Source organism: Aythya ferina (assembly GCF_964211825.1).
Source record: "Aythya ferina genome assembly, chromosome: 6".
Classification (NCBI taxonomy): domain Eukaryota; kingdom Metazoa; phylum Chordata; class Aves; order Anseriformes; family Anatidae; genus Aythya; species Aythya ferina.
The window spans coordinates 32,503,775-32,526,924 of record NC_140303.1 but is presented as its reverse complement, the minus strand read 5'-3'; the positions used below and the strand labels follow the sequence as shown (position 1 = coordinate 32,526,924).

General features: G+C 43.2%; 1 protein-coding gene and 1 long non-coding RNA gene across 2 annotated transcripts in view; both read right to left on the bottom strand.

Moving 5' to 3' along the window:
- The window catches only part of DPP10 (dipeptidyl peptidase like 10), a 481,130-nt gene extending 469,933 nt beyond the window's left edge, over positions 1–11,197 (bottom strand). Inside the window, exon 1 of the mRNA XM_084523650.1 lies at positions 11,095–11,197. Within this exon, the coding sequence (XP_084379776.1) occupies positions 11,095–11,154 (60 nt within the window). The 5' untranslated portion in view covers positions 11,155–11,197. The remainder of the gene's footprint in view (positions 1–11,094) is intronic.
- Positions 11,198–13,955: 2,758 nt separating this feature from the next.
- Positions 13,956–23,150, bottom strand: part of LOC311438785 — a 76,239-nt gene continuing 67,044 nt past the window's right edge. The window contains exons 2-5 of the long non-coding RNA XR_014694317.1: positions 18,795–18,877; positions 16,874–16,986; positions 14,587–14,725; positions 13,956–14,379 (exon numbers count right to left, since the gene is read on the bottom strand). This is a non-coding gene — a long non-coding RNA (uncharacterized lncRNA). The remainder of the gene's footprint in view (positions 14,380–14,586; positions 14,726–16,873; positions 16,987–18,794; positions 18,878–23,150) is intronic.

Genomic DNA, 23,150 nt, shown 5'->3' with positions numbered 1-23,150 from the left:
TAATACTTCTTACTACCTTCATTTTCTTGGAAATTAACAGCATATTTTTAAACATCAAATTGAGAAAACACTAAGAAACTGAAATGCAATATTTTCAAGCAAGCCCCTTACAGAAAATAGTTACGGTACTTTATCTCTTTTTCCTAGCCTTTTCTTTTGAAAGTTTCATCAGCTCGGCTCATTACCGCTACCTTTTGATCTACATGAGAGTCCTCAGCTGGAAGTAGGATGAAAAATACAATAGAAAGATAAAAAGTTAGCACAAAGTAAGGCACGATCCCACAAGACATGCAGATTCTTCCATCCCTTCTAGGCTGCCTCTGGTTAGATGGGAGGGAATATTTTTGACAACCTTGCCACCTTTGCTAGTAATTTTAATTTTCTCCTTTTTTTTTTTTTCTACTCTGTGAAGTAAGACTTCAGTTTACAACAGGGCTCTACTTTAGCTACGTCTTGAAAGCTCCCAGCTGCTAACAATGGCATTTAGCCAGTGGCTGGCAGACAAGAACTTTGATGCCTCCATAAACACCTTCTGGCTTAAAACCATGTATTTGACATCTTCAGCCTCAGAGGCAGATGATGATCACTCCCAGCCTGGATATTTTCTTAGAAACTCAAATAATGGAGGTAATGATAAAGGAAAAGAAAGCTACTTGTGTGGTATACAGTGAGTCGATGCCCTGAAAGACTGGCCTCACTCATAAAACAAATATACCTAGGGACCCTGCTTTCTCACTCCATTATGCATTAAGAGGGCTTATAATTGATTAATGAGGTACAAAGCCTCGACATTTTACTTTTACTGAACATTTTCATGTGACAACGCACAGAGGTATTTCCATTATAAGTAGTCTTTGGTGGCAGAAGCAGTTTGTATCCATCTCGTGCACTGCCTGCCACATGCTGGGCATGACTCCACGTCAGAGGGGGTATTCACCACTGTTCAGCAGCAACTTTATTAGACAAGTTGCCAAGAGAACCTACACATTACACCAAAGAAACAGTCACCCTGCCTTTCCCCTTTATGTATTTGCAGTTTGTATTTATCTTTCAGTGTTCCAATATGCAACTTTCCTGAGACATTTCCTTTAAGACATTTTATTGTTTATTTATAGCAATTTAGCTACTTTATCAGCCACTTAAATGATATATTTGCTCAGGTACTTCATCTGGAACATGATTTCTTTTATGTCTATTAATCTCCACCGCACTTTCTACAGCAGGATTGTAGCTACTCAATAATTTAAGCTTTGACATGATGAGACTTTGTCTAACATTCACAGAACTATTCCGGAGAACTCTCTCATTATCACTCGCTGCTCTATAAATGCTATACTGATAGGTATTCAATATTTCATTTTAAAACATTAAAATCTGAATGCAGCTTGTGTAAGCATGATTACACCAGTCATTATTGCAAGCAGTTATTAAACAGAAATTCAAGTTTGTGCAAAACTGTAACGCTACTAATTTCACTCCTTTGCTCTAAACTTAGGTATCATTAAAGACTGATCTGCGACGTTTCAGATACATACTGTCTGCTTTTGCCACAGTAACAACAAAGAAGAAATAGTGGGAAATAATGAGCACGTTGTGCTGCTCTTCAAAAAATAATTGAGCTGAGCAAGAACAATGCTCAAGAATTGGTAGCTTTTTTTAAAATACTGCACCATAAAACTAAAATTCTGTCCAAAACCCTCTGTATCAAGTCGCAGGCACTTTTCCAAAGTCTGGCAATGTGTTTTTTCTGCAGTGTGTGCAGCATTCTTCAAATGAGAGTATACGGTACTTTCTTTGATTACAGTTTAAATGTGAAACATAAAAAATTTGACACTTAAATGTGTTTTCAGTCAAACTCAATCTTTTTTTATTTCTATGGCATGTAACCTGGGCCAGCTTTATTTTATAGGGATTTGTATTCAGAGTACTTAGTGGATGACATATGCAGAAAAAAATAAAATAAAATTTATTAATCTTTCTCAGTCTGAGAAGCTAAGTTTTTGAAAATCCTGCTGTGATGATTTTTTCCTGTATCAGAATTTGGTGCTAAATGATTTTAAATTGACGTTAGCAGATAAAAAATATGTTTCAGAGGGAAAGGGGATAGATTGGATGAGATTTAAAAGCTTTTTCAAATATTCCATGTAAACAAAAAGGTAGATATGCTCTGTAAAAGCAATTTTAATTACAGAAATCTTCTCAGGCAGGGTGACCCCAATTGTCTATAGCTGTCCTGCAGCATCAGGAGCATTACTTCAGCACACCACCTGCCACAGAACACTCCTTCCAGAACACTTCTCTGCCCAAACCTATGAACACAGGTAATATTATTCAGAGCTGTAAAACATTGCTAAAGAGCTTCTATCTTAAAATGGCATAAGCTGCTCAATGGGTTTCTTCAGTAAATGTGACCTTGCTTCGGATGCACCTACTGTCACCCGAGATTTCTGTAAATCACCGAGGCTAAAGAAGCATCCAGAGAGTTTAGGATATGCTTAGAGAGGAATAAATACTGTGAAAAATAGAAAGACACCAATATTTCCTTAATTATTTTATGGATTTGTTTTCACTGAGCTTTTGTTTGCCCTCCACAAATATTTGCATAATCGAGTTTCAGAGACATTAATGTTCCCAGCAAACACATTACAGCTGTTGAATTTTAAAAGCTGAGATTTTTCAAACTCCAGACTAAACCTATACAAATAAATGTACTTGTGGATGTAAACTGAGGTTTTACTGAGGGCAACCACAGGGAATTCACAGCTCAGAAATTATCACCAGAAAAGCAAGTCCTGAGTAGCTTGTATCTGGGCTTTAAACAGACAAATCCTTTGTTATTATGACTTCCAGTAGATAGAAACTTTGAAAAATCAGTGAAAATATTTCTTGTATGGGGACAGCACTGTCACCTCCAGGTTTAAAGTAAAAATCAAACTGAGTCTAACACCTGCACGATGAAGACAATTCACATGGGTCAGACTTGTACAACACACCACCAGCAAGCACGCCTCCTGAGGTCACGGAGTAGCTCCGAGCCATTTCCTTCTCTTCCTCCTCTTGTTACCACTGACTCAGTATTTTCCTGCCAGTTGTCAGTCTTTCTATTTTTGCTTCTTTTCCCAAAAAAATACAGCCACCCCAGGGTTCCTGTGTGGAATCTGTGCCTGGCTGAGTGCTGCTGGCCCCAGAGGCAGCAGCTGGTGAGTCTGCCCCAACTCTGTTCTCGGCTCCAGCCATTGGCCCTGCGTCCTGTACACACAAGGTCACCTAAGTGATTATTGATATGTGTATAAATTACAGCAGGAGAACTTTCAGTCAATCATTGCAGATGCTTTTATGGGTTCAGATTAGCAGGGGAGGGAGAAAAAGGATCCTCCCAAGCAGCAGAAACTAATACGTCCCAGAAGGGGATGATGTGCGGCAATTTCCTTCCGGCCTCACGGAGGAGCAAGGTTAGGTAGGACGGAGACAGCAACCAGCCTGCCATGCTGCTCGGCTCTGCACACACTGGATTTGCTGGTATGGGTAAAATGCGAGTGATGGGAAAGCAAAAAGCTCTGTGAGTCGACTCCTTTCCAGCTCAGGAGCTGTGACTGCAACCTCAGCACATGTACAAACTTACACTGCCAACAGGCAAACAGGTTAAAGAAAAAAGTAATAAAATATATCCTCCCTCCTCTAAATTTACCCAAAAAAGCTAAAGTAAGCCTGAAGTCCTCCCTCATGCATTTACACGCTGCTCAGCAGGAGCAGCCTCAGCTCAGGTGCTGCCACTCCAGGTCTGCGCTCACAAGAGGCTGAGCACAGAGGGAAGCGCGGGTGCTCCCTGGCCCCCTTCCTGCTCCCTCAGTGAGCCAGTGAGACAGAAAGGCAGAGAGAGGCAGGGCTTGGCCCTGTTATCGCACATGAGGATGTGTAAAAGCTGGCTTTTAAAATGATGCTCCTGTCTGCATGTCACCTCTGCAGCAAATATGAAGAGAAATGTTTGTGGCATTAATCCTGAGCTGGCAGACAGGGGTGGATTGCAAGTTGAGTGTTTGGTGCTCTAAAGGGAAGGGGGGGAAAAAAGATTTCTTTTCGGTGTATAGCTTAATTGGGAAGTTAGGGATTCTCCTGCCTATGCAAATGCTTTCACAAAACAAAACAAAACAAAAAAGTTAATTTTGAAATGTTAACCTGCTGTTCATCTGTAATACCCAGGGAAAATTAACCTGACGGGTAGACACTTGCCTTACACTGCTGAAACCACAAGTTTTGAAGCATAAATAAGGCTGATAAACCAACAGCGCTTAAATGAAGTTTCTTCATGCCTTGAGTGTTGCATCGATGAGCAAATCCAGAGCAGGACATGGTGAGGGGCTGGGTCGCTCTCTGTTGTTTCCCCCATGGCAGGGGGATCAGCCTCTGAGCACAGCTCCGGTGCCTGTGCAGCTCCCCCACCACTCCCGACACCAAGTTCATCTTCTTTAATGACATAAGCTTCAAAGTGAATTTGATACTAAGTGCTGGCATGTGGTACTGATTTCTCAAGCTATGGGAAAATAAAATAACCTAAATGCTGTCCTTTAACATAATAGCATCAATTTGTCCACACTTAGCAAGCCATTAAGCACCTCCAAAGTCTGCTGCTGTAAATCACAGAGGCTTGCATGCTGCCGTTAACCAAATAGCTTTCAGTTTGACTTCTCCACAATTGTGTTAACACAGGAATTGGTAGAAATCTCTGAGCAGAAATGTCACTGGTTTCCTGTCTGACATCTTTTACATACACAGGTAGCTCTGGTTTTACAAGAAATAATGAACTGTTATTATTGGAATATTCATTTTTACAAGTTACATGAATTAAAACATCACAGAATAAGTTTAAAACAACTTACTGTTATGAAGAGACTATGAGTTTAACTCCTGCCCCTGCCATTGCCTTTCACAGTGCTAAACCACCATTGCACAGGCAACTTAATATAAAATAATTTTTATATCCTTGAAAAACATTTCCCAAGAGGGAAAAACTACATAGTTATTAACATAACTTTCCCAACAAACTTGTTTTTGTTACTGTTTCTGTTACACAAACCAAGGGGCCCAGTCATAATGAACTCTATGGTTTTGGGTTTTTTGGGGGGGGTTTCTTGCCCCAGTTGCCCAACACTTCCAAAACTTCATCACCTGAGATTTGACAACTTTCTTCTAATTTGTATCCTAAACAAAAGGCTGGGAGAAAGGTTTCCTGGCTCCTGTTCTCTCTTTAAGGCTGAGACTTTCTGCAACGATCTCAGTGCAGCTGGCCAGATCTAGCAATGCAATCAAATCTAGCAGGCAGCATCTCCAGGAACTTTCTTTAGCTGAAGCTCAGCTGCAATACCCCAGCCCCATCTCCTTGACCTGCAGCTGCCTACACCAACTGCACTCAGACCCTATCTGCCCTCCGACTCCATCCCACTCCCCTTGGGGTGCCCAGCTGGGGTCAGTCCCACAGGTCCCAGCCCACAGCCCTGCCTGCCTCTTCTTGGCCAGCACCAGGAAGCAAGCATTTCAGAGCACAACACACTCAAACTATTCCACAGGTTAACTTCAGGATGAAACAAATCCTGCCCTCGCTCACGGCAGCTGCATTACGTTAACAGCTGAAGACCGTGGGGTCCTTCATCGAGCAGAGCACCGACTGCCGCTGTTGCCTTTCCTCAGGTGCCCGGGGTTGCTGTGAATCACTCCTAACTCCCTTCACTGCAAAACGAACCTGCATGCCTAATTGCATTTCTTTGAAACAAGAAGCCCTTGAGGCATTCTGCTGCTGCCAGGTACCACATTTTGAGGATCACAGAGGTTAATTCGCAGGGCATGCCGATGACTCCTTCCTCCTGGCACATGCTGCCAGTGGCACTGGGTGTTGTCAACACACATGAGAAGACAAAGTTATTGATCCAGAAAACTGTCAGATGATTAACACAGCACAGTCACTAACCTGGGTGTTGCATGATTTAACATTTATAAATCTTTCTGAGGGCCTGAAACAAAAATTTTAGAAATGAAAGGTCCTAAATATATCCTGAAGCAATGTTTAGTTGGGGGACAGCATGCAAATCTTTCCATGCTCAGTTTAAGAATGAAATACTGAACAAGATAAGCGCAAAATTATTTTTACATGTTTTAGTGGAACAGTTTTGGATTACAGAATGAGGAAGATTAAATTTTCCGTGATGTGATGTCCTTTCAGGAAGTGTTATCTAACACTCACAGACCCGTATCTTAAGTGGCTTCAGAGAGAATCAAACTTAATGCCCTATTTCCTAAAGTAATGATTTGGTGTAGGAGAATTATATGATTACAACCCAGGAAAGTACTAACCTATTATTAAATACAGTTCATCATAATGTTCATGTGTTTTTGTGTATATTAGTTTTACAATGAGTGCCTTTTCTAAATTCCCAGCATTATCGTTAAAAGTTATAAATTGCAAACATATTAGAATACAGTGGGATGCGTGCGTGGCTTTATTTATTACATGCATAAAGTCTGCAGCACAGAACCTGTATATATACTTTAACATATGCAACTATCGAGCAGCTTTTTTCTAATTGCTTTTAAGCTTTTATGAAATGAGCAGAGAATTAAGAATGCAAAGTTCTGGAGGCACATTAACAATTTGTATGTGCAAGGAAGAGCCAAGACACGTATCCTGCTGCCAAGTTTGTGGCTGGCAGTGAAGCCAGGCTCCCCTGTGAGGACAGATCCCGACCACCCCGCTGCTAGGAAGTACTGGGCCATCACCCCTGGGATGCACTGTGTGAACACGGCATGCTCACAGCACACACATGGGACTGGAGAGCACTTTGTCCCCTCTTTTGTCCCCACTTCCTTGTTTTTTAACACATCTTGCTTTTTTAATTAGCTGTTTTTCTTCCAGTTGGTCCCAATCAAAAGTGACCTAAATAAAACAAACCTTCATGTTCCCTATGACGTAGAGCAATTGCATTGTAATAGATGGGAAGGGGAAAATATAAATATTCCAGTATTTTTTTCCTCATTCCTACAGCTTTTTGTTTGTAACTGCACATCTTACGATAAAGGAATGGATGTCTATAGAAAGAACGAAGGCACCGGTTCTGCTGTGGTGGTACAGATGTTGGCAGGGAGACTGGAACAGAAAGGTAATAGGTGGAAATGGGAAGATTTAGAGGTTGTGGTTAGCCTTTACATTTCTGCTGAGAGACCTGCAATACCCGACTACACTAGAAAGCTTGTTCTCCATCGTGGCTGTATGTGTGGTCCATAAAATACAAATAAAACTTGCCCGCAACTCCCCTCAACCCAAACTTGATCAAAAACAGCTCCCTAGAATGGAAGAAAAACAAATTATGAGGATGCACAAGAGCCCAAAATACTTTCAGGGAACAAGACCCAAGGCACCTCTATCCTGCTGCAAGCCAAGCTCTCCGCTTGGTGGGACAATCACTGCTGGTGTCCCCAACCCACTTGCTACATGCCTCCAGACAGAGCCTCAGGAACAGGACAAGCGTGAGGTTCCCACTTTGTACCTACATGAAGACAGAGCTCTGCTTTCTCCTAAGGCTGCATTTCAAGACAGCCGCATGGAGCTGCAGCACCAGCTGCACCAGTGGGAACATGCAGCACGGGGATGCTCTGGTCATCTGATGCCTTAATCAAAATACCATGCAAACCTCTTAGTTTTAACTGTATCACTTTTTTTTTTTTTTAACATTATTAAGCTGCCATCATCTGTTGCCCCAACAATATTCCTTGTGCCCTTCGTTATATATCACTCTGGATAATTCATAATTGAATGTTTGCTGAGATTATCTGTTAGTGACTTGGTTTTGATATAATGGATTTCAGAAAGACTGTTCTCATTTTAAGGGATTTGCTTCCCAAGCAGCTGGTAGATTTGAACCATTCCCACACACGCACAAAGCCTGTTTTGTGCACATCCTGTGGGCATTTAGAGATCAAACTACCTGAGGTTTCAACCTGAAAAGCAACACCAGGCTGTCTTCATCAACACGGCCAGCTACATATTCGTATCCCCCTGGCTTTACGATGTGAAGAGCAGCCTGCAGAAGCAGGCAGATGTTTGCAGCTGAGGTGCAGCTTTGGCATTGAAGTCCCAGTTGCTGTAAGCACATGAAGTTCGCAGGGACCATCACAACCCCCATTTAAATATGTGCTCCTCAACCTAAGTGTGAACAAGAGAACTACTAGTAAGCCACTATTCATCAATTAGTGAGCATTAAAACACTGCTACAATAACCTGAAACATGGAAATTCCTGATTCTGTTCCTGGATGCTGCCAGAACTTGCAGCAGAATTTTTGCTGATGGCAGATCTGCACTTGCCTTTTATAGTTTACAATCTAAAAGCTAATGAATAAATAAAAGTGAAAGGAAGGCAAAGAAGCAAGAGTAGAGTAAAAGTGGATAACATACATATTATATTACATAGTAATTATGTGCTTCTGAAATGCCAATTAGTAACTCCTTCCATCATCCAGCTCACAGACAGATCAATATTAGGTTGATACAGGCAGAGAGCCATTATTTGGTGGAGAATGTTTTACTATTAAAGAATGTGGAAAACCACAGAAATATTAGCTTAACTCCTTTTTTTTTTTTTTTTTAAGTGAAAATTGTAGTCCCGAGTGTGTTAAAAGCAAGACATAAGTGTTTCTCTTCTGCAGTACCTGTAATTTCTGTAGAAATGTTTCATTTGAAAGATTTGAAGAATTTCTATGGCAGACCTTGGACAGCTAAGAATTATTTTCTATTTCTGTTTTTTTAGTGTGGTTTTGTGTGTGTGTGTGTGTGTGTTTTCTCTCCAAACAAGTCAAACGATGTTTTAACAGACATTTTCTCTGTGGCAAAAATACTACTACTACTAATTTGGATATTTGTACACTATAAACATGCACAACTGCAGAGTGATGCTCCTGGAAGATCTGGTTTGTTCACAGTGTTGACAAGTGAGAATGCAAAGAATAAAACCTGGTCTGTTGTGCAGGGGGCTCCTAGAGCCCAGGCTGCAATGACACAGAGGTAAGGCGGGCATTTAGCACTCCCAGCTAGACCCTAAAAGTTTTTCTTACAGATCTCAGAGTGCATGATCATTATCCACAGTAGTGCCAGCAAGGTGTAAGATTTGCAATCATTTCTGAAAAGCTGTAAAAAGGCTTAGAGGTAAAAGAAAGCTTTAGGAGATTTTGCATTTTATCCAAGGTTTTTTTTTCTGCTTTATATTAGATTTCCTCTGCCAACTCGTTGCTGCATCACTGAAACTACTTCAGATGCAGCACAGTGCATGCCTAGGGCTCAGGGATGCAAACACAGCACCCTCCCTCAACAGCAGGGAAGTGAGAAAGGGATGGATGCCCCCAGCCTCCTTGCAGTTCCAGGAACCCTCCCCGGGGAAGTTCACAAGATTCAACCTACTGGACAAGAGGATTAGAGGCTGCTTTTTTGTGATGGGGGCTCAAAAGTTTAAGCTGTGTTACAGAGCAGTGCGTAGCTGATCCCAAAACCACCAAAAAGCAACATTACATTAATCATAACGCATAGGAGATGAGATGTCAGTGGGTTCTGTCTACAGAACTGTAAGCCATAATAAAAAGAGGAAAAATATATCTCATTCACATCAGGTGTGAAGAATTCTGTAACCTGTTTTTCTTACATTTTCATAATTCCTGGAATTAACAATATTTCTTGGCAAGGTATGATTAATATGCAATTTATATTTGTCTGGTCACTAATGATGTATTTTAGAAATAATTTCCAATATGATGCCCTCATTACCATAGGGCAGCTACTACCTGTCATATACATTTTCTCACGGAATAGCCACCTGCTTAGCATGGAAGCACTTGAAACTATGTATAAAGCACATTTTACACCTGACAGATTGAATTAAGAGCAGAAAAATGGGATGGTTTTCTAATGGCATCAGTATTACTGTGCTGGTTGTAAAACGGACTCACGTCTAGAAGGCTCTGATTCATGTTCTCTCTTTTTGAAGACTATTGACTTGTCTGGGTCGCTCTTTTTTTTGTTGTTGTTTTTGTTAATGGCATATTGATATTGGTTGTTGCTGTTGCTTTGACTTAGAAGTCCAGTCAAATGAATTTACTAAACGTTGCTGTCAGTGAAAAATTAGCATCGGCTGTAGCAAACACAGGATAGGAATACTTCTCTGAGCAAGGACCACACTGCTCGGGTCCCCGGTCCCTTCAGAGACAGACCTGCAGAGGATGAAATGATTTCAAGCGATGTAACATACGCTGAGACTCTAAAGAGGACCAGGGCAGCTGTAATTCATCACTTCCCATGACCTTGCACATCCGAGCACATAATGACCAGCTGTTTGCAGTGTGATGGGCACGGTCACGCATTACCTGACCCATCATTAGAGCCCCAGGTCCATCCCACCCCGTCCATGAGCCCAGCCAGCAGCCAAGTGACGGTGCCACTGGAGGATTCACACCTTCCATCCCCTCCTGCCTCAGCTCCCAGCCCCAAATCCCATTCCCAGCAGATACCAGATAAAGCAGCCTCGTCCTGGAGGGTCAAACCGGGATGAAGGCCCCGCACTGCCCCGGTCCCTGAGGGGCACCCATCCATCCCGCGGCGTGCTTGGAGGCAGCTGAATCGCTGCTGCAAAGTTTCAGGGTGTTAGATTTTCACGGCTAGGCATCAATAACCAAACACAGGTCGCTGGTTGTGTTACCAGCTTATTTCCAAGGAAGAAACAATAATAATAATAATAATAAAAGGCACTTATCTCTACAGAGAGGCTTCTCAGTGAATACAAACCTGCCTGGTGACTTCATCTGATCGCCCCACACCTCGGCGAGGAAGCAGCTCCCGATCGATCCGGGGGACAGGGGAGAGGCAGGGGGCAGGGGAGGCGACATCCCTGGCCCCGGTGCCCCCAAGACCCCATCCCCGTCCCCCCCGAGGCACCCCGGCAGCTCCTGCGGGCAAACTTCGGGCAGCCGCCGAGGGGGCGAGGAAACCGAAAACTTTCTCCACGCTCTCCGCGGCCACCACCCCGGCTCCCCCCCAGCCTCCCGAGCCCGGGTCCCGGCCCTACCTTGGCGGCCCTAGAGGACTGGCACTGCCCCTGGTGCGACACGGTCGCCGTCTGGTTCATGGTGCTGTCTGCGGTGCCCGCCGCCTCCGAGCGGGTTGCGACGGCGGCGGCTCCTCGGGGGAGGGGGGGGGGACGCCCGGCACCGCCCCGGGGCTGGGCCGAGCTGGGCTGGGCTGAACTGGCTTGTAATGGGCTGAACTGGGCTGAACTGGACCGCTGGTGGTCCTGAGAGCTCCGCACCGCTCCCGCTGCGGCGCCGCTGCGCTACCAGGTGCGGGGCGGCGGCAGCCACAGCGCTGAGGGGGGTGGCTGAAACCTCCCCTCTCGGTGATAAACGCGGCTCTGATCCGGCCACACGGCTCCTTGAGGGTTTTTTTTTGGGGGGGGTGTAATCTGCAAAGCCGGCCCGCGGGCAGCATGCACACGGTGCTGCTCCACAGGAGAAGCCTGAGGTGGGACCCAAGGCAGGGGTGAGGGGATGGCAGTGGGTAAGCGCTGCGGGCAGGCTGAGACACCCCAGGCTGACAGCGAGCAAAATGTGTGCCATGCATGCACAACACTCCTAAATAACCTCTGGTTTTGGAGAAACTGCCTAAGGTGGCTCTGAGAGGTGTGTGAAACCACAGCGACATAGACCAGGAGGACACGAGGAAGGAAGGGAGCGAGCAGAGCCAGCAGCTGTTGCTTGGGGCTCCCAAGGAACGTGTGGGTTTGGAGCCTCTCGCTGCATGAGGTTCCAGATACCATACCAAAAGCGACATCCCCAAAAAAATGGGCCTGAAGATTGGACTCGAAGGTTCCTCAGTTGGTGTGGATGGAGAAGGAGCAAGCAAGCTGCAGTTTGGGGCAAAGGCTAGCAGTCTCTCTGACTTGCACCATAGTCTGCCTCGTACCCAAATGTTTTCTGAAAAGAAAGTCTGTGTGTTATCAGCACCACGAGCTGAAGCAGCCAGAGATAACCTGGAGGCTTCAAGGACACATTTTTATTTTTCATCTTGAAATATGTTTGTGTTTGACAATCTCAGATGGGAAGTACTCAAAGCCAAAAGGATGAACTCACGATATTTTTTAGTTAGACTAGGTAACCGTGGAGTTTTGTAAGCTCCTGTGGGAACTTTGTGTAAAGTTTTTGTGCTTGATGTTATGTTTCATAGTGGCTGACCTGTGTGAGCCACACACACACACACAAAAAAAAAAAAAAAAAAAAAAAAAAGTTTTAAGCTAACACAAAAATCTCGACTTTACGAAAACAACGAAAAAGCAGCTTGGGTAAAAAGCTGTCGGTCAGAGATAAGATCAATAATTTGCTGGCATTGTTTTTAAATCAACTTCTACAAAATGTAATTTATGTGTTCCTAGGGGGAATAAATTTTGCTGGTTCACCTCCTGCTCTTACCGGGTGCAACCTAATTACAGCATGAACCTAACGAGGGTGATCAGGAGTTGTAATGACTCTATAAATGCACCATTCATCATTACAACACATCTCAGAAACAACCTAGGTTAACAGAGCAGGTTTCCACGTGATGTCAGCAGAATGCCTGCGCTGCTGGCTCCCCCAAATGCCACCCCTGCCACCCCTCAGCTCCTTCATGCAGCTGCCAATCCTCCTTCATGGGCAATCCTCTCGGGGACCTGGCTGCCAAGCAAACTCACCTCACTCTGGATGTTAACTGCGAACACAAGTATCCATGTTAGCCCTGCAAGGCAGTTGTTCAAAAGTTTCAGCATCCTTAGGGTGCAATTAAATAACTGAGTGATTACCAAAATATGCTGGAGAATATGAAAGCTGTGAGCAGATGCCTCTCTTACATATTGCAGTAGAGCAGGTGGTACCTGCTGGTGTCAGAGCTGCCCTTCGGCGCGCTGAACAACCCCCCTTCTTGAAATATTTAAAAAGAGTAAAGAAATCAGCATGATCAGCCAGGAAAATTGATGAAACTATCCAGAAAGTTTAAACGAAAAGCCAATCCCCATTTCCCTGCCTGCCGCACTGCCCAAACGCAGCGAGCAGCCACACACAGACGGTCCGCCTGCTGGAGGTACATCTCCCTGGGCCCCCATCACTGTCCCTGTCCTGTCATTACCTGCTGCCAGTGATTCCCGCTACAGTTCCCTGGTTACACATTTCCCTGCTGCTTGCTTGCTTGCTTTCTAAACCTTATGTTCTTCCAAAAAAAAAACACAAAACTTTCTTCATTTTTTTGATCCACGATTCCTGAATTACCTTGTATACTCACTGTTTTAAGAAATAAAAAATTAATGTGTATATTGGTAATTAGATGTACTTCACAACATGTTTTCCAATAGCTGTTTCTTTTCTTTTTCATGCAAGTACATAAAATTCCCTTTTACTGCTGTTCCACATACCCAGGGCCTAATTCTGCGTTTGCACACATTGGCAGCTATTGACAGGAGTGAGGTGTTACCAGGCTCAACAGGGGATACTCTTCAGAGTAACAACCATGAAGATTTAAGAAAGCAAAACAAAATAATAATAATAATAATAATAATAATAATAATAATAATAATAATAATAATGTGGCCATACTAATTTACTTTAGCCCACAAGTGTCTCTTTCTGATTCCATATTTGCATTGCAGCCATTCCCTAAAAGCAAAAGACCAAAGTTGTACCCTGTTCACACAGCATTTAAATAAGCAGCAGATATTTTTGCACATAAGGAACTTCTGCAAAGAAGAACAAATCCTTTTTCTTCAATCTCCCATGAAGTCCTTAGAAGACCCCAGGAGGAGTAGGCTCCATCTTACTGTTTTTGTAGAGAATTTTCTCATTCATTTAGCTTTGTGTCTGCAGGAGCTATTGCATTCTAAAAAGAAAAAAAGTGAACCTGACTGATTTGAGAAGTAGATTTAATTTCATGCAAAACTATTACTCATACTCCTAACAGGATTCAATATTTCTACCACCAGAGAGCTCCGGGATGTTTCTGCACACCTGAAGACTTGGAGGAACCCAGCTAACCACCTCCCTGCTGTGAGCTTTGCAGTATTCCCATGCTTACTGCACAGCACTCAGGAGCTGTCACAAAACACTGGAGACATGCCCAAAGTAGTGTTAAGTGCCTTTCTGTACCAGTTTATGCTTCTTTAAGCATTAAAGTCTTTCTTGCCATGGAAAACACTGAGCTTCACACAGAACACTTTGAATGCAAGAGCACGACAGCAGTGTTCATCGCTGGTCCTCCAGGGATGCTCTTCCTCACTGAAGAAAGGTCTGAGCCTTTGGTTGGGTCCATATCCAAAATGCACAGTGCAGTGGGGCTTTAGTGAAGATCCCAGATTAGGACAGAAGCTTGAATGAAATGTCAAGCAAGACCAAGGGTGCTGTGTCTAAGCAATATATGTAATGGGCCACACAGAGGCAACCCCCCTTTTTAAAGGTTGGTCCCCAGCTAGTAGCTAAACCTCTGAAATGTTATACAAATTCCCACCCTCAGACCAAACTCAGCTTTCCAAGTAATTACATACCTTATAGGTAGCCCTGTAAACTTGTCAACGCGTTGCCAAGCTTATTACGACAGAACTCAATCTAGAATCTTTGTCCCCTCAACATGAGGAAGTTGCTCCATGATTCTTTCTGCATCCGGGCTGAAGGACAAGATACCACCTGCAAGCAAAATTCACTCTAAGCCATTGTGTCAGTCTGAGAAATTTTACCCCGAGATGCTTGTACATAGAGGTAGCTTCCTGACAGAAAGAAAGATTGCATATTTAAAGGGTTTGAAGTTTTAATTAATAGTTTGTAGCTATGGAGACTGAAGTGGAGATGGAGTTTTTTGCATTAGATCTCAGAGGCTGCAGGAAAGAGTGATGCTTTCCAGATTAAACAAAACCAGAAAAGTTCATGACAACAGCTAAAAAGAGAGAGGAAGAGAGAATGCAAATTGGCTACTACAGGCCCTTTTCCTTTATCTTTCTGGGTTAATACAAACCTAAGCAAAATTTTAGAGGCATGTTATCACCTGTAGGCATAAGAAAAAAAAAAAAATCTGTAGAAGAATAGTACCAAACCATAATTATTTCCAACATTATATTTCAATGTTACTGAAAAACAGATCAACACTCTCCCTTACCTCAGGGTGAATCTAGTAACACATAACATGATGGATTTAACATAGGTGAAAGGTAGCCTGCAATCAAGTATGCATTTTCCCTAAAACACTGCACGGGAGTGGTTACCATCAAGAACAAAAAGATGCTTTCTCTACCCCTTAAGCCAACCCCAAATTTCTTGCCCTACAAGACATGCATTCCTCTCTCCCCACTTTAAAGATGCTTTTACAAGACTCTCAGGACACCAAACGCTCTAACTCATTGCCACATGTGTAACATAGCAGATGAGTGGTTCATGTTCTGGCTTATTCTTCCCTCACAGTACTAATTAATTGGCTGGGCATGGTTTATGTATGTGTTTCTATGTCATGGCAGAAGCCATCCTTTTCATTAAAAGAGATGAAAGACAGGACAGCAAGATCCCTGCCAGCAGGCCTGCAGATCCAATTTCCAAGGTGGCCATCCTGAGGACACGTCTTTGCCTGCCCGCCTCTGGGGCAAGGGAGAGCAGCCTGAAAACAGCAGCAGCCTCATGCAGGCAGCCAGCAATCATTTTGGCAGCACTGAGAGCTGAGAGTGAACTGACCCTAGTAAACTAAGGATTGTGCACAATCTCTAATTGTTGCTTCAGTAAAGGAAACGCGTGATGGTGCAGGGAAGGCACTTGTGGGGAAAAATTTTACACAACCTCCTTAATGAAGCTAGGAGGAGGCAGACCACAGGAATTTGAAGGAAGAGGTTGATCAAAGCACAAGTAATTCAGCAAGAAACCTCACATTTTAGATATAAACCTTGCCATAGGGCTATGAAGATGGGGCTGGGGCATACTGTGCCTTTTACTGCTGATGCTAGCAGGCACAAATGCAGCATGTTCCTGAAAGACAGTCCTTTTCCTCCCTGTGCATAACTTTTCTCAGCCTTTTCAGATGTGTGATGCCTTTTCAATAATAAAATGTTTATATTCTCCCCTTCTCTCTCTTTCTCTTTTCAATCACAAGTGTGTCAGTCGCAAGCCTCCATTACCCGGCCACCATGATTGCTGCTGTGCTTCAGCTGACAAGCTGTGAAAGTTTTGGCTGCCCAAAATCATTGTGAACATTTTTATTTCCTTGTGTTTCCGTGTCTGCATCTCGTTGCTGTGTACCGAAGTACCTTCACACTTACACATCAGTGAGTTCTAATGCCATCAAACAGTGCTTCCAACTAGTTAGGAAATACAACCTTGTTAATGAGACGCAACATTGCTGCCAGCTGCTCATTCAAATATCACTTAAACATGCACAGAAATAATTTCTTTATATTTTAACATCCTTTTTACATTCCAGTTATAAAAAAAATGTAGAACACTATGTGGGAAAAAGCAGCGTGGATCATTCCCTCCTATACTTTGCAATGAACCATGGACTCTTTCAATGGAAATTACATTCAATGTCACAGTGCTTAAACTAACGAAGGGACGAGAGATGAGATTGGAACAGCTTCTTCTTTCCCTTAGGCTTTTAGTACATCCCAGAGAGGTGGTCTGGGATTTCAGTACCCCAGAGACTGAAGGCTTGTGGGGCTCACAGGGTTGGGAGGAATTTTTCAGGGAGACCAACCAAGTCGTATGTGTGCTTATAGAGTCCCCAGAAACTGTTCAATCTACCAATAACTAAATCCAGAAGCTTCTCACCTTAGGTGGAATAGTAAAATTTACACTTACTGTGATGCTGAAGGCCTCAAAATGCAGGTTTCAGTGACAGCTTCGATACCTGTAGGCAAATGATGAGCATCACACTCACTGATAACTTCTGAGACAAATGTAACACAGCCATCCTGCATGCACAGTAAAAGGACAGTAGCTCTAAACACATAATCCAGCCATTATTTTGATTTCAGTATATTTTCCAAATCATTCTGAAAATATGTTTTTATTAAAGTACATGAATTGTCAAAAGCAATTCCAGCAGGTGGAAGAAAAAGAGCGGAGAAATTGGAGCTGGCTTAACCAGGTTTATAAACCTGCTGTTTCAGTCTCAAAGATAAATTACACTGCGGGAGCACGTTCACTAAACATTCATGCTCTCCTTCTTGCCCTCCTACTTACGTTCAAAGAGCAGAATAGAAAAACATAAATCAAAGTCTCAGAACATATTTCTTCTCCAATTCTGAATCTGCCATATCTCCATGCTGGAATCATAACCCCCCACAACACAAATAAAAAGCACGGCCCAGCGATCACCACTTAAAAAATAATTACAGGCAACACAGTAATTTACACTTATCTAAAGCCTTTCACCCCAAGGATCCCAAAGCAATTTATACACAATACAGATGTGGCTGATATGAAAACAATAATGGCAGGGAGCAATTTGGGAATTGAGGAATGCTCTGAACTCTGCAGCTCTTTGCAGACCAAAACTTTACATTCCCCACTATCCTACTAGCAGTTGGAACCAAATCCACAACACTCTTTGTCCCAAGTTTAGGAACAGTCTAGTTGCATATTGAAATGTGTGTCCTGAACTTCAATTCCAGTCAGTGAGTTTGAGAAATGAAGAAAGGAGAGCATACAACACTGCCCATTGAATGTTGTGCCCAGATTTACGAGGTGCTCATCCCCAGGACTAGCAGGATTAACACATTCTTCAGGAGGAAAGAAAGGTTTCAAGTTCTATGCTTACTTCTCTATTCCTTTTTTATTTATTTCTGACTTGTGATCCATCTGGGCTCTGGGTAAACACTGGTGTGCAGGCAGAGCCTTGCTCTGTGCTAGCACCAAAATACCATCTTTTACCTGCCGGCTGCTCAGCAAATTACAGCAGCCAGTCCACAGGTGCTTGATGGAGTCCCAGCACTGGCAATAACATTGGACCCCGATATTATATCCCCAAACCGCACCCGTGGGGCACTGGGAGAAAGGCAGCATGAGGAACTGCACTAATACATATTTCAGAAATTAACCGGTAATCCATTTACATTTTCAAGACAATTTTCATATAGAAAAGGGCTATCAGCTCTATATTACAAGCCATGACTTTTGCATTTCTTTTTAGAATAAATTTTCTTTTTAAATTTTGTGAGCACTCAAACTCTGAAAGCACGAGCTGTTTACTTTGTAGGACCTCCAAAATACAAATTTTTGGAAAACAAGATCTCTTTTGTAATGGGAGTTATAGATGCCAACAACAGCAAAGCCCCCTGGCACTGTTCAGGTCCAAAGGGGTCACTGCACACCCCAGCATTTCAAGGTGTAGCTGTGTATTATTACCACCTTTTAAAATTGGGAAATCAAATCAAAACACCTCGGTGCCACACACCACTTCACTCTCAAGGTCAGGAAACTCACCCTTTTCCCTTCTTCAGCCCTCTGTTTCTCTACCAAACCAGGTATGTTGGCCTGCCAGGGAAACCCAGGGGTTTTTAATGGATTGAACGAGAACAACACGTGCAGCAGGAGTGCAGCATCTAATCTCCATGGCTAATGCACCAGCAGTCAGTCTGAGCAGGGAGAGGAGCTGGCCTCACCACTGGGCTGCAGGAGCATTACTGGCTTAGGAAGGAGGGAAAGCCAACTGTGCTTTTTGGAGGTTTTGCTTGTTTGATTTTTTTTTAAGTAAAGTAGCATCAGGGAACAACATTACCATCTGAGCTGCCTGCACAGCACATCTCAGCTTCAGTCCTGGGTGGCAGCCACAGCATCTCTCAGCAGGGAGCAAGGAGTTTGCTGTGAAAGAACACAGAGAGGAGTGATTGGGTGGGATTTCTCTCCCTTCCTCATGATCCTGGGCTGCTGGCAGCTGATGCGCTAATGACACACGAGAGTAGTGAATTATTCAAGCAGTTTTCATAAAGAAAGGCTGGAGGGGGTTGATCACTTTGCCTCATGCTGGATTTCTTTTCCTTATCTCTTTTTTTTGGGGGGAAGTGGCAACAAAATGAACATATTGGTTTAATTAGAGAGTCCACAGAAATTGCAAGTATTTAATATTGTCTGTTGAGAGATAGATGCCAAAGAAAAAAAAAAAATAAAAGCAAACCTCATAATGAGACTAGTTTGGGCTAAATTCTGAAACTAATAAACAAATATACAAGGGTCATTTGTTTTTCAATCTTCATCCTGCTTCAGTCTGTGTCTCACATCGTCAAGAGGTGGAAAACAATTTCATTTCCTAGCTGCCCAAAGAAGCTGTGCCTATGTGTGCCACCTGGGGATCTCACCCAGTGCTGCTGTTTCATTCCTCCCTATTTTTGACAGATACCTGCCAAGGGACTAGCCTGGATCTGGAAATGCATTACCTGAGTGTCACGGGTAACGCACTCCCTTTCTCTCCCATCCTCTCCAAATCATCCAAAGCACAAGAGACATCAAAACTGGGTTAGGAGAAGTGAACGGATGCAAGGGCAAAAATACTGGACTGAAGGAGTAAGACTCTGCAGTAAATTGTGGATAAAACAGGCTCTCTGGCTGCCTGTACTGCACACAGGAGTTCATTCCACAGTCCAGTCTTGTGTTCGTACATTTATGAAAATGATTTATTGCATGGAGCTGTGGCTGTGAGGGAGTACATTACATGACCCCAGTGGTCCTACAAATCTTTATCCACCGTTTCCTTGCTTTCATGGCATGCAGCCGTGGCAAGAAGTTGGTCTGGCAATAGCATGGATTTTGATTATCAGTGCAACAGGTCTCGCACTGGCTTTGCGCATTGATGAAGAATCACCGCAGAGACCTGATAACACAAGTGTGTATTTGCCATTTCCTCTGCTTCTAATCATTTTGCACTGGTCTGGAAAGACTTTCTGGGGCATTCAGTTCAGCTGCGTGCTGCTGCAGGTGACCAAATAATGAAGTCCATTCCATAAGCTGATGGATTGCTTTGTTTTGTCATAAGACATTTCATCTTGTGTAGCTTTATTTCTAGCTACAGAAACTTTCAGTCGGTGGGTGGGAAATGCCAGACACTTTTGATCAAAGTGTTTTTACACTCTCAGGATATTAAAGCATTGGGAAGGAAGGGAAAAGAGAGACATCCAAAGAGATGCTGCAGCCAAGAGACAACTTTACTGTGTTGGGCTCTTTTAAGAGGAAAGGTTGTTTAAAGGGAGTTGAATTCGTCCAAGCATTTCTACAGCTCCCAGAAGTGCTGCTTTCCCCATCTCTGTGCTAGGCACCTGCAGCATCAGGGGCAGCTTCCCACACCAAGCCCTGTGGCCTCTGAAGAGCTCTAGGAAGGAGCAAACACCGCGCTATCAAAAATACCCACTGAGATACAACCAATGGAGAATTAGGAATATATGTGGCTTCATGGAAAATAGGTCTTCAGCACCCAGCATCATGTTGTCTTGCCATTTAAGTACAAGCTCGGCCACGCTGTTGGAATACAATTCTGTATCTCACTTGATTTGCTTCCAGAGATGCTCTAACTGAGAAGAGCACTCTGACACTACGCAACAAAGTTCACGCCAAATGGATTAAAATTATAGAACTGATAGATCTTACGGCATAAATTTAAATGTAAGTATCTGTCCCACTTCAGTGCAGCTGTACAGTTTGTATTTAGAAGAAGATATAAGTGATCATTAATGAAATTTATGGTAACATTAAAAACTAGTGATGTAGTCAGTAACATTGGGAACTGCTCAATTATGTAAATCAATTGGCAGAGTAACACAGATTTTAAAACTGCAAAATGTTGTGTATTAAAGATCCTTAAAAGGTGGGCAATGGGACGGTCAGAGATGCTGGCAACAAAGTGACTCGACACAAATGTCCCCACGGAAATGTGGCTGCTACAACTGAGAAGCTGCCACCAAGAGGGCAAAGCAAACCTGTGGCTGCATAAACTGCAGACCCCAAACTGCCCAGGAAGGATTTTCTTTTCACATTTTTTAAAGGAGCTGTTGAAAAGGCTAGGGAAGGGTAAGAGGAGAGCTGTAGGAATGACATGAGTAGGAAATGCAGCTCCTAATGAGGTACTAAAGCAGTTTAACCTCTTTAACTTCAGTATCTATGCAGGAATATATTCAGAGCCAAAGCAATCTGTAATTAACTATATATATAACCTCCAAGAATGGGAAACTGAAACAATATAGGGATGAAGACTAAAGTTCTAATTTTATAAAACGAGTGTAACCGACCTTTGCAGCTGCTTAGGAATCCCAGCAACCTGAAAGCATAGAAAGCAAGAGCACAGCCCCTGTAAAAGTCACAGCACTCATCTAGTAGCCACCCCATGGGGTGCACGAGCCCTGGCCCTTCAGAAACAAGAGGCACTGATGTCTTCCTTGGCCCCAGGGGACCCTACAGAGGGGCGTAGTAGGGTCCAGGAAGTAGCAGGGAGGAACCCTCCCTGTTTTTTCAGGGCTCACAGGAAAGCAAACATCTTGCAGGTCCCGCACTGCTGGGCAAACAGCTCGCCAGTTTCTGGCGAAGCACTTCCCCAAGGTAATATTCTTTCATTCCCCGCTCGCTTTGTACCCAGCTTTACACAATTAATTAGGGAAGTGTTCAAAGACCTAGATTTTAAACCACTTAATTAATAAGGAATGAACGGTTAATGGCTATTCCTCTCAGACTGTTTAATTTAATGAGGGAATTTGCAAGAAAAAAGAAGCCAGAAAATCAATTTAGCGTGTAACAAATTGCGGCAAAAAACAGAAATGTCTGACGTGAGCATATGTAGCCATTTACTGTTCCAACGTACCTGAGCACCCCCTCCAGAGCTGGGGCTGTCCCTGAGCAGCGGAAGGAGTGAGTCCCCATCCTAGCAGCCAGCTGGGCAATGTCAGTTTGTGCAGGACACACTTATTTGAACTAAATCTTTCTATTAGGGAAAAAGAAAAACCCTCCTACAGCAGCAGCATATCAGTTTGATCTTGTAAGAGCTGTCACGCTGACATCTCTGTAAAGGCAACGTTTCTTTTTATGTCAGCAGAAGGTCTGAATGCCACATGATGGGAACATGCCCTTCTATGTTACCAGAACATCGCGAGGTGTTTCCTTCCCTGAGGTACCCGCCACCAACAAGAAGAGCCAAGACTGAAGACAGGATGGCTCGGAGAGAGCAGTGAAATACTTCTAATAATACAAAAAAAAAAAAAAAAAAAAAAAAAAAGACCTAAGAAAGTATCGGAGCTGCTGTTACACTCAGTGCTGTTACACTCAGTTTTGTAAAGATCACGAAAGAAACTGCTCCTCTACTGAGGCACTTCAAGCCTAACCTCTGCTTTTAAACCACAACTATGCTGGTACATACACAACAGAAGGCTTGGGGCTGGGGAGAGATGGCATTTTGCTGCTTTAGTTTAAGAGCTGGGAATTCAGTAAGGTGAGTATAAACATTCAAAAAACAAAACAAAACAAAAACATTGCATCTGAAAAAAGGCTTTGGTTATCAGCACTGGCAAGACTGAATGATTTGTGCAAGGATGGAATGAGACTCCAGCATACATAGCGTTTGGAAATAAATAGTGGCATATAGCTTTGCTGTTATTTTACCAACCATTTTCATCATTCATTCCCATATACTGGTTTAGCCACCTATTTTTGCAAGGCTGATGCACAGAGTAACATTTTTTTTTCCTTGACTATTGCTAACTAGCCCTACCTCTGTAATTCATATCAACCCAGTAAGGCCAATTCAATAAGGGATTGGATCTCCACAGTGGGATGTCTCTTCCAGAGGTCACATAGAAAAGGTATTCGCAGTGAGTGTTGCTAATCTGTACTGGGAATTGCTCTTCTTAACAAACTAATTGATAACCCTTGGTCAAAAAGAAGAGGGAAGAAGAAGATAATAAGGAAAGCTTTTTGGCTTTCGCAGGTCAAATCTGTACCCAAAGCCTGGGAAACACTAAGAAGACAAAAATAATTGTGTTGGCCAAAAAGTGGTGTGCCCAGCTGAAGCAAGGAACCTACTGGTGTGAAAGGAACCAAAAAATGTCCTCAGCAAATCCCTGAGCCCACCCCAAATGATGCCGGGGCACCCAGCTGCAGT